The sequence below is a fragment of the Labrus bergylta genome, chromosome 15 (genome assembly GCF_963930695.1).
Source record: "Labrus bergylta chromosome 15, fLabBer1.1, whole genome shotgun sequence".
Classification (NCBI taxonomy): domain Eukaryota; kingdom Metazoa; phylum Chordata; class Actinopteri; order Labriformes; family Labridae; genus Labrus; species Labrus bergylta.
The window spans coordinates 4,071,179-4,083,280 of NC_089209.1; the positions used below are offsets into that span (position 1 = coordinate 4,071,179).

At 42.7% G+C, this 12,102-nt stretch overlaps 1 protein-coding gene across 1 annotated transcript; it reads left to right on the top strand.

The window, feature by feature from the left end:
- The first annotated feature begins 1,498 nt into the window (after window positions 1-1,498).
- Window positions 1,499-11,784, top strand: smpdl3a (sphingomyelin phosphodiesterase acid like 3A). The gene is made up of 8 exons (XM_065963907.1): window positions 1,499-1,700; window positions 2,497-2,710; window positions 6,174-6,318; window positions 6,874-6,970; window positions 7,424-7,587; window positions 7,733-7,913; window positions 8,144-8,268; window positions 9,622-11,784. The coding sequence occupies exons 1-8, from the start codon at window positions 1,607-1,609 to the stop codon at window positions 9,931-9,933; spliced, it is 1,332 nt and encodes a 443-aa protein (XP_065819979.1). The 5' UTR covers window positions 1,499-1,606; the 3' UTR covers window positions 9,934-11,784.
- The last annotated feature ends 318 nt before the right edge of the window (window positions 11,785-12,102 follow it).

Sequence of the window (12,102 nt, forward strand, 5' to 3'; positions counted from 1 at the left end):
AGACTACTCTGGCATATTTAGTCGGTGTGTACTTAACAGACAGGAACAGAGTCGGGAGGGTCATCCCTTCACCGTCCTAAGAAAAAGATTGCAGCAAACTACTGACTGCTGTCGATCAAAGGTGTGAATCAGAGGAGATTTAGAAGAAGTTATACCCCTGTGGAGTCTGAAAAATAAGTGAGTGTACTCCTTATACCTGAGTATACGCCTGCACTACACCACTGCTCCCACTCCACGACGTGCTGGTAAAACACAGGAGCTCATCAAACTCTTGAACTCCTCCCTTTGAGGAGTCAGACACTTTCAGTCTCACCCTGGACTTCTATAAAACTGGAAACTTCTCCATAAAGTTTACTTCAACTATGCAATCTGTCTGTAAACATTTCAGCAATTCCTCTCAGTCACCCATTTGTGCTATACTGATATAAAACATACAATACCCACACTGCTCAACACTGCACATTTTTTACTTTTACATATGTACATTTTGTTCATATGTTCAATTTCTTCTTGATATTATTTATTGAGAACATATTGAGAAGATATTCAGACCAATTACATTTTTGAACCAGGCTGTAAACATGTTCATCTTTGCAGTAAAAAACTACATTTGTGATTTGGTGTATATGTGACTGCTGGGGTTTCTGCAGTCCGCCTCAAGTGGACACTCGATGAACTGCAGGATTATGCACTTCCGCAGTTGCTTCATTTTTCAAGACCGAAGGTTGTTTGGGTCAATTTAGCCTTCTTTCTTTTCTTGCATCCTGACTGTTCTTCAGGTCCTGGCCTGGCCGTACTGTACACAGTCAGACGTTACAGCCATCCATCATGGACATCATCCTCTCACACCTCCCTGCATGACACTGTGGGGACTCTGAGCAGCTCCTTCAGCAGCAGACTGAGACATCCAGCCTACAAGATCTCAACTCAACTTTATTTATAAAGCACTTTACACACAACACAGTTCATCCAAAGTGCTGAACAGCGCAAATAGAACAAAACAAAGCATAAGAAAGCAACATGTAATAGTTATGTACGGTGTAACACAAAACGTACACAGCTATGGATCCCTAAAAAAATTGTTGTCATTGCTTAAATTTAGAATTTTTACCGGACCTGAATGGGGCCCGCCAAATGCAGCCGGGCCCCAAAGTCTTCCCCTTTCTCCCCCCTTATGGACGGCCTTGGCCGGAAGTTGCTGCTTGGTTATTACAGGAGAGTGGAGTAAAATTAAATGTATCAAGGTGTGTCCACTTAGGGCTTCCGTAGGTTTTGACAGGTCCAACTCCAATATAAATATATTACATAGATAAAAAAATAACTTCATGAAAGCCTGTGTATGTGTTATTGTTTGTCTTTTTTTAAAATTGGTTTTAAATACGCTTTAAAGCTGCTTGGAATGGAAATGCCTAAATGAAAGTAAGCTCTGAACTACAGAAGCGTCGCAATACTTTGATCTGCTAAGCCCCTCCCCCCGTGCTTACGTCACCACTTCAAACACTTCCTGTTTATATCAGAGGAGAATGACCCACAGTGGTTTGCAGCTTTAGTTCATGTCGTTGCCATGTTTTAAATAACCACACTGAAGGATTTGAACAGAGTCAACATGGTACAACTTTTGTGCAGTTTTCTGTTCCTGCTGTTCCGCGCGGCTCTGCTCGAGGCGGCTCCGGCCGGAAGAAGCTACCTGACGGGTACAGGTGAGTGAAACTCCCGCTCATGACAACTGAGGTGAACACTGTTTTTATAACCTACCTTGTGTGACTGTCCTCTGCTAAAGACTCGCTATTATACACCGGGGTGTTCCGGTTTATCCTCAACGCTACGTTACCGGTAGGAACAGTGTGAAACATGTTGTGAGATAAAGATGTTTAAATCGAGATTTTCTTAAATGTAATTCGTGTTTGTGGATGTTTTGCACGCCGAATTAACCTTTGAACACATATGAGTTATATTAAGTCCAACATTGTACTTTTTTAAGTTACACTATGTTCGTAAATTAAAAAAGAACCTACAAAATGTAGAGTTTTTTAGACGGAGTTTGGCCACACATATCCCAACATGTACCCACACTGTCTAATTCTCATCTAATTATGCTATTAATGGGTTTTTTCTTTTTCATTTCAAAGAAAGGAGATTGAGACTTTGACTATAAGAGGTCAAAAAAAGTATTGTTATCATAACTGAATCATCCTAAAAATCACAATTGACTTTATTTATAAAGCACCATAAAAAAACCAAAAGGAGAAGAACAACAACAGACTCAACAGTCAGGCCAAACACAAATAAAATATATGCAAATAAAAGGAATAAGGCAGATACAACAGGCATGGCTTGTAAAGGCAGTTCAAGCTATAACAAATCACTTTCAAGAAATGATGATGACAACAAAATGAGATTATAAGAAGGACAAACATATCAACCTAACCCAGTCATTGTTTTTTTTTTTACTTCCCTTCGGCCTCATTTCATTTTACTTCCTCTCCATGTGTTCAGGCCGGTTCTGGCACATCACCGACCTCCACCTGGACCCGACCTACCACCTGACCCCGGACCCCACCAAGGTCTGCTTCTCCTCCAAAGGAGTCCCCACCGCCAACGCCGGTGTGTACGGAGACTTCCTGTGTGACTCTCCCTACCTGCTGATCCAGTCGGCCTTCTCTCACATGGCTCCGCTCACTCAGCAGGATGACTTCATCATATGGACCGGGTCAGTACGCTCATGGGGGAGTCTTTTCTTCCATTTCTACGTCTTATTTGTGCTTTCTTGTTTGCAAGAAGCGACTCGAAACACTGAGTCGTTTCCAGTTTGAGTGTGACTGAAACAGTAAACTTGGCTTCACTGTACAGTTTCATTTCTTCTTCTGTTGGCAGGCGTGCAACTTGTGAACACTTGTTGTGTAAGTGTGAGTTCTCTTTATGTCAACAGCAAACCGCTCTGAGGTTTGAGCATACGAGAATGAAGAAGTGTCTGCTTAAATGCAGTCGCTCGGAACTCTGAATCATGTACATGTTCACCACAGGATGACACTGAATTAACTCGTAGAAATCCCCTGATAGCATGTAGCACTACCATGCTGGTTTTTTTCTGCATAATTTACGCAAAATTGGACGTGTGTGCCCAAGGAAATGTACAAAAACATGCACACACGGGCAAGACATGAGAGGTCAGGGGTCGCAGGAAATGTGGGTTACTAACTTACGAAGTGCTTTAAGATTTACAGATAATGACAATCAATCAATCATTGTTTGTTTAGAGGCCAATCAAAACCAATCATGTGACCTGTCAGCACTTTTTCATTTTCTGTCCAGGTGAGCTGCCTTCTGATTGGACTCAATTACACTTATAACACTTATTATAAAATAATGTTTTGGGGCAGGTTTACACGTTGTTTTTTTTAGCTCCTGCACCTTTTCATTCTTTGTAAAGGCAAAAAGAAAAAGAAAAAAAAAGTATTTCTCTACATTGTACGTCATAAAAAGATTGAAATGAAATAACAAGTGTTATCTCGAGACGCTTTACAAAAGAGCATGTGCAGGAAGGATTTCTCCTTTGTGTTCCTCTCGTTCCTGTTGTCCACACTTCCTCGCCGCTGAGGTGGAGGTCGGAGCAGGAAGTGCATGAATGAGGACGGCCGTGGTCGTGGGGACGACTCAGTCCGATGGTGGAGGCTGGACGTCTGGGGTGAAATTGAATAGATAGTCGACACAATAACACATCAAACTCTGACTGTGAGAATAGCTAATGTTCTGCCTTTTAACACATTTCCATTTAAACATGGACTTTGATTTTAAATCACAGCTCTGCTCACTTTCAGGCTCACAGAGCGTCTCATGTTGTTGTTGTTTGCATAGTTTTGACCTTTGAGGTCTTCTGTTTTTTTCGGGTGGTTTTTGTACCAAAAAGTGCCAGTGCAGCAACTTTGGACTAGTTGTTGCAAGTAAGTAATGAACACACAGGCAGAGTGAGATAAAGGAGAACTCCATCTATCAACAAAGTTCATTGAGGGAAGTGTGAGCCGAGGCTGGTGACCACAAGTTGAAGTCGACTTCTGTAACGCTACAAAAAAGTTAGTGCTCACAGTGTTCCAACAATACGTCTCGTCTGTTTGTGTTCATTTGCGCAACCTGACAAGAGACCTTTAGCCGACGGCTGACGACACAGACGTGTTGGAAAGCTAGAAGTAGGAGGAACGTTTTCATGGGCGCCGCATGTTTCAGTCACAAAGGCCGCAGAGAGTTTTGGCGTCGCCCAGGTGACAGGTCTGCACTCTGGTTTTGATTTCCTGATAACAGTAAAGATGGCCAAATGTGACTTAACCTTGAGGTAAAACTATCTCCCAAGAGGTCACTTGCTCGATTCAGACTGCCCGTGCAAGGCTAGATATTTACGCCCCTGCGACGTCTCACCTTCACCGTGAATGCCGCCATCAAAGGTAGTAACTGGGGTGAGACGAGATGGGCATAGGCAGTGGTAGAGAACAACGTTGTGTGTGTGTCGAGTATCCGCAACGTCTTAAAAGTACGGTTAATTCATAGACGGCGATTCCAATATGACGCCCTCTCAGAATCGTTATGAATTTCTTGATGCATAATGGCGGCGGCGCCTCGTTGGGGGGGGACTGTTGTGGACTTGCAGTATGAGAAGGGCTCCTGATTGATTTAGGTCAGGGTTAAGGTTGTCTGGTCACTTCCTGTTAAAGTACAGTAGTGTGTGAGCTTGGACAAAGTTCCACTTCCCCTTATGTCGTCTCATTCTTACTGAAGAGGAAAACACTCGATTGGACACTTTTTCCAAAACAGCAGGACGTGATCCTAACTGGCATTAAATGGAATTCATGGTTTTATTAAACGTGTTTAACACAATGACTCAGCACTTAATGCTTCTCTGCAGGGAGTGTTCAGGTGCGAGCAGGTCTTTGCTTTGTTCTGGGTTCTTTGTAGCACCAGTTGCACTAAAAGGGGAAATCCATTAAAGAGTGGAATTTTCTTCATTTCTGCAACGCAGTAGAGCTGAGAGCAGCTGTGCTCAGATCATCATGTCTGAAACTAACAGTCTGAAATGCTGATGGTACTAACAGGAAGTGCTGCTGTGTTTTGAAATGAGGGGTTTCCTTGACCTCTCCACTGACTGTAACTCATGACTTACTGCTGGTTTACTTTTGATCTAAAAGCAGTTCAAGGAGGTTTTGAGATTGCATGCGAGTCAGATACTTGATGAAAAATGGCGTTCAGAAGAAAAGGGGTTTAGTTGATTGCAAGAAATGTTTGCTTACTGTAGCCAAGTCTTGTGTATAAGTTTGTCACAATGGTTCTCATGGTGCGTTCCATTTAACCCTGAACTTAGATCTCGGAGCTGGGAATGATGTCACACCTGAGTTACCGCATTCCGGTTGGAAACAAGTCCAACAAGCAGCATGGACGCCTCCAGGAGAACCTTTGATTTGTTATCTAACACCTGGCATTAATCACACACTGCATGATAGTTTTATGATGGACAGATTGTTCCCAGGTGAGGGTATAATAAACACAATAGTTACAGCTTAAATGTTACTGATGCACGTAGCAGCCATGTTGGATTTTTTTGTCTCGGGCTACTGAAGGTTCTCCAAGGTTTACAAGTCGTAATTCTGACTTCATGGGGGGGCGTTCCTGATGACATATCAGACCTGCATCCTGGAATTTCTGACTTCTGAGATCAAATTGAACAATAAAAAATTGAATAAGGTCTGTTGCTTCAAATATAAAAAAGTGAGAAATATTTATTTTGTTTTCTATTTGATTTAATACTGGATGATTGTTTTTCATTTCTGAATTTAAACTTATTTTGTCTCTCTTGAAAGTATCTCATCACGTCCATTCATTCCTTTTTTCCTGCCTACTCTCTCACTGTCTCTCACTTGTTTTGTCTCTTGTTTGTCCTTCATGTCAAGAATGTCAATAGTTCAAGATTTTATCATTTTATTTTGCTAATAAAGGAAAAAAAATGTCAAGAATTAAATTGCGGGAAGCCAAGCATTGTGACTTCATCACATAGACGTTTGAACAAAAAGCGTTGCACCCAAACATGGCAACATGGAAGTGTTCTGTCGAGGCATTGGTTGGTATCCGGAGTGTGATCTGTAACTCATCTGATCACAGTTAATAACACCGGCTCTTCTCCTGTGTTACAGAGACAGCCCCCCTCATGTCCCTGCAGACGAGCTGTCCACAGAGCTGGTGATTCAGGTGATCAGTAACATGACCATGACCGTCAGACAGCACTTCCCCAACCTCACCGTCTATCCCGCGCTGGGAAACCACGACTACTGGCCACAGGTAACTTTTTATTCTATAAAAAAGTATTTTCAAACACAAAGAATCTTCATCTTTTGGACTCATTTGACGCTTATAATATTCTGGTTTTATGTCTTTATTACTAAAAACTTCAATTTGAGCATTTCTAAGGCACAACATTTAAGATGTGTGTAATAGTTGATATGTAAAGCATGTGCAAGAAACATAGGGAACAAAAGAGGAACTTAACAATAGTTCCCCCCAAAAATACCACCAATATCCCCATCCACTGTGAAGAGTGTTGTCGTCTCTTGCCCCTTGTGTTGAAAGGCTGCAGGACTTGGCAGGCCTAGCCTTTTTAAGAAGTCTGGAGGTGCAGTCTGCTGTCTGGAGGAGGGTGGTAACATCATTCATATACAGTAGGCCGTGACTGAGAGTCGATGATCTAATATAGTAATACTCTATCTACTTCTATATATATTAATATCTAATCTCTAGTTTATCTAGCACCAGAGAGTTAAAAATGTTGCATTAATGTCACATCTTTCTTTTTTTTCGTTTTTTGCTTCGACTTATGTTCACATGATTCTTTTCCAGGACCAGATGCCAGCCTCCACCAATGCGATCTACAAAGCTGCTGCTCAGCTGTGGAAACCCTGGCTGCAGCCTGAAGCTCTGCTCACTCTCTCACAAGGTGACGTGTCACTGCATCAGCTACTAAAGCTCCTTTCAGACTGCTGGAGTGCTGTAACTCAACTAAAAAAAGAGTTTTGCATTCATTCAAATTCAGTTTGCAGAAATCTAAAACGTAGAACCGAGCCTACTGTCAACTGCTTCCTTGCTGCATTTAGAGGAAATGATAGAGCCGACACGTTCACTTGAGCTAATGTTCCAATGTTATTAGCTCAACTGAATGTGTTATAATCACAATGTTTGATATACAGAACAAGACAAGACTAAACAATCAATAAAAATCATATTGACAGATGTGATATCATCCCCCATTTTTTTCAAATCATCGATTTTGCATCAATTTTTTTGGACAATGGACATCAGCAGCTTCTGTTTGTGTTGTAAATGAATCCCAGTAAAGCTGCAGCATGTTCTGCTCATGTTGTTACTTCTTTCTTTTGTCCCACCCCTGCAGGAGGTTTTTACTCCCAGCTGGCGAAGCCTGGTCTGAGGGTCTTGAGTCTGAACACCATCCTTTACTACGGTCCTGATAAAGCCACAAAGAACATGACGGACCCGGCGGGACAGTTCGAGTGGCTGGAGAAAACTCTGGAGAAAGCCGCTCAGAACCAGGAGAAGGTCTTACATCTTTGTATTTCACATCCTGACATTACAGGTCGTCAAAATCGTCTTCAGCTTGATTGACGCCTCGATGCTTTGACAAACATTAAAACACCTTCTGCACTTTGAAGAGCTGAGGTTTTAAATGCGTCTTCTCATGCAGGTGTACGTCATAGCCCACGTACCTGTGGGGTTCCTCGCCTTTGCCACGAACACCACCGCTGTTAGAAAGATCCACAACGAGCGGCTGGTCGCCATCTTCAGGAAGTACAGTCAAGTTGTCGCCGGACATTTCTACGGCCACACACACCGAGACAGCGTCATGGTGCTGCTGGACCAACAAGGTAAGGGTTGGGGTAACATCGGACATTTTACAAACAATCTCTTGCACGCTGTCTAACTTTCAAAATAAAATAAAAAAACCTGCAATAATATTTATTATTTATTCATTTTTGTTCAACAGCGTGCATGAGATGGACTCATTCCTCGTCTACCTGCCCGTCCTGATGTGTGAAGTAGTTTCTACTTGATGATGATATCATGTGTTTGTGTGTGTGTGTTCCTCTTCCTGAAGGTAAACCTGTGAATTCTGTGTTCGTGGCCCCGGCTGTCACTCCCATCAAACACGTTCTGGAGCCGTACTCCAACAACCCGGCGTTCCGCATGTACCTGTACGACCCCGAGGACTACGGCATGATGGTGAGGCGCTACGTCAGCTCTGACTGGTGTGATGACGAGGCTGATTTACAGAGCGGTTAAAGCTCCTGTGAGAAGTGTTTTAACTGGTTATGACGTGAAAACTGACGCCTCTGTATGACCTTCAAAGCAAACTGGGACCATCAGAGGGAAAACGCATTCTTCCATTTAGTTACTTTATGAAGCTGTCGTCTCTGCCCGAGGTCGGTGTCAGACGAGGAGATTAACACAACGCTGTAAAAAAAAAAACAGACTTTATCATTTTTTTCCAGCCCAAATATTCATCGTGAGTTTCAGGTTAGACATTAAAAATGAAGAAGTGTGGTTTAGTTTGTGTCCAGATCGGTTTAATCTCTGGCCAAATTGATGTCAGATTTAAAAAGCGATCAAATTCAAACTCGGGATTCATTTCGCAGAAGATTCTAGACCTCTCTTTACCAACCAGAAATATCAAAAAAAAAAATCCGCTGAAGCGCACAAAACTATGCGGACACGTTCATGACCTCACAGTGGATTTAACAGCCACAATAATAACGGACGAGAAATCAGAAACTCCACTCTGCAATGGCTGCATCACAAATAGTGTGCAAATTATTGAAAACTTAGTTAATGCATTTGTAAAGGTGGAGTCAGTGGAAATGTTCATTGCAGCTTGTGAACACATTCAAACTGGGCGCCTCCTCCTGGGCTCAGCGCCAGTAGAGGTGCACACTCACTGCAGGACGTAGGGTGCAAGTTTGTACCTTCACAGCGAGCTAATGCATGTTAGCACAAGCTAACCGCTGTGTTTGGCACCTAGCTGCCTGTCCAACAGAAGGCAGGCCAACTCCACGTCCGCGTTTTGCATCACTGTGATTACAATCTCTCGTCTTTGAGGCTTTCGTCCAAGCACTGAATCTTAATCCTCTTCTCATTGGCTGGAGGAAGCCCACCGGCTCCCCCGCCCAGCGACGTCCCGAGTCAATCAAAACAACACAAAACATCCAAATCCAGACAGAGGACAGAGTCTCTGCAGACACAGTCACCACCACACACGTGTGGAGGCCCAGACGTGGTGATCGAGCGACATTACTTTAGTATAAGTCTATATTTATTATTTTAAGGAAAAAGCTGCTGACTCCATCTTTAAAAAGATAAAGAAGAGCTTGCTTAGAGTTAGAACACGAACTGGATCGTTTTAAAAGTTCTGCACTGACTAACATTTCTCCCTCTGATCAGCGACCTAAGAAGAAAGTCTCTCTTGATGATTAATCACGCTGTCAGTCAGAAAACAAAAACAGCTTTTCTGCCATTCAACAACACCTCTCTTCCCCCCTCTCTCCCTCCTCCTCTGGTGCTTTTCCTCCCTCTCTAAAGGATATCTGGCAGTACTATCTGAATCTGACGGAAGCCAACGAGAAACAAAGATCCGACTGGAGGCTTGAATATATCATGACTGAAGCGTTTGGACTGATTGACCTGCGGCCGCTGAGCCTGCTCCAGCTGGGGCTGAGCTTTAAGGCGCCGCGGAGCAAAGCCTTCGATAAGTACTTCACTCACTACATGGTGGGATACAACAGCAGCATCATCTGTGAAGGACACTGTAAGCTCATCCAGGTGTGTGCTGTGCTCTACCTGGACCAGCTGTCCTACTCTGAGTGTGTGGCGGAGGGAGAGAGAGAGTGGTAGAAGAAGAAGAAGAAGAAGAAGAGAGAAGAAGGATTTTTCTCAGGAATCTTTTTTTATCATCTTGATTTTTTTTCCACTCTGCTTGAATCATGAAAAGGGGAAATGTCCTGTTCTGCTGCCTAAAGATTATTGCAACATTTTCACTTCAATGCTTTTATTTTTATCTGCAATGTTCCTTTCTGGTATCCAAAGTCTTCCAGACACAACCAGTAACATAAACTGCATTATTCTACACGATATAAACACTTGAGATCAGAGAAAACGCAGTCATACATTGTGCAATATGTTTTAAATGTGTACTGTAATCCCTGGTTTAGAACATAGACTTTATAAAACATGGACGTAGTCTCAGTGACGTCACCCTTTGTGGTTTCTGAAGAGGCGTAATGAAGCCAAATGATGGCCGTCGCCATTTTGGAAAAGCTATTGTAGAGGCTAAGCCGACGCCTTAAGCCGCTGAGGCGCCGCACCTGGATTTACTAATTGGCGTTACCTTGTCGGATGAATGAAAGTCAAAGTTTACTGCCGATCATTTCCTTTCATTTATTTTACGTCCTTTTGGTTCAACATGTCCATATCTCGATACCAAAAAACATCCACTTGTAACTCTTGCCTGCCTTAGCGGTCAAAAAACAGTTTTCCCTTCCGGGTGGAACACCTGACCGGTCACAAAGGTTCCTACCTTATATATCCCTCAATCACCCTGTGAGATCCTATACACAAACACCACATATTATATTAATAATCTGCTCCTACAGCTATCTCAAACTAACGTGTCTAGAAACAGGAAAAGAGGCGGAGCTAAGCCGGGACTTAAGCCTCCTTGCAAACGGCTACAAGTCGACTCAGCCACTCTCTAATTATGCAAATGTATGAATAACTTTTAGACTTGTAATAAAAACCACAAGGACATCGTTAGTTTGAGTTCAGTTTTTGCTCATACGGACATTGACTCACTTTTTTAACCAGGCTTTAAACTTCAATTAAAGATTTTTAATACAGGAGGTAACGGGAACTTTCCGGTAAAATGTCAAAGATCCCTCAGGTCAGAACTAGCGATGGGTATATAAACCTAGTTTCGTTCAAAACCTAGCCAATGATTTTCTGCGTTTTTTTTTTCCGATGTCGTGTACCCCACATCAACCTTTCACTGGAGCCATGATAGCGGGGCGTTATTATTAGTAAGCTCATCATCCAGACAAAGTAGGAGGGCAAAGCATTCTCCATTCGATGTCGAATATAAAACATTCAGTGAGCAACGAAGCTGTTTCAGACATACAGCAGCCGTTGTCATAGAGACAAGACGAGTGTGCGTCCCTTTTATTCTTATTTTCCTGCCCCAAAAAAACAGAAAAACACTCAGGCCCTTATACCGCAGTCAGTCAGCAGGGGGAGCTCTAAATATTTTGGCTTCACTTCGACTAGGCTGTCGTTCAGTCCATCTTTTTATACAGTCTTTTCCTAAACACCAAACAATATTCAAGTCGCAGTAGAAGGGCAGTAAGGGTTTCTATGTCTTCCATAATGTGATTTTTTTTCAAGTGTGTTTTTTCATTTACTGTCTTTAAAGTTTGTACGTCCGTATAGTTTTAATAAAATGTAGCTTCCCCATGTTGCTTTGAGCATTCGCAACACTTCCACGCGTGCTTGTTGAATATATGATTCCAAGCTTGTAGAAATGTTGGCGACATGCATCGAACATGTGAGGAATGTCTAAGGGAGATAACATGCAGTCAGTAGGTTTTGCATAAATATGAACACAGACAAAAAATCATGTAACATATCAGAGAGACTCTCGGTTTGAAGTTTACAGATTATTTTTCTACTGAATAAAAATCTCAATTAAAACAACGTGTTCAGACCACTTCATTTGTTTTAGAGCATCTAACTCTGAAATCCTGTGCAGGGTCGTTTGTCTCTGCAGGAGGGGGAACGGGAACAGCGACAACCTCATCTGACCCCCTCACTTCAAATTCACTCCCTCCCACCTTCACCCCCTCCCGATCGTATTCTTCTCCTGTTTAAACTTTCTAGAAACTCCTCTCGTTTCTCGGCCACCAACTCAAACATTCACCCTCCGCTCTCCTCCTCCTCCCCTCCACCCTCCCGACTCTTTTGTCCCCTCGACTCCCTCCCCAAAATCACTCCTCCCTTAAAGCTCCAAGTAAA

Excerpts from the sequence above, each read along its gene's own strand:
- smpdl3a (XM_065963907.1), top strand. The coding sequence starts at position 1,607 with ATGGTACAACTTTTGTGCAGTTTTCTGTTCCTGCTGTTCCGCGCGGCT. Across the intron at positions 6,319-6,873 it reads ACCACGACTACTGGCCACAG|GACCAGATGCCAGCCTCCAC; the intron begins GTAACTTTTTAT and ends ATTCTTTTCCAG. Across the intron at positions 7,914-8,143 it reads GGTGCTGCTGGACCAACAAG|GTAAACCTGTGAATTCTGTG; the intron begins GTAAGGGTTGGG and ends CTCTTCCTGAAG.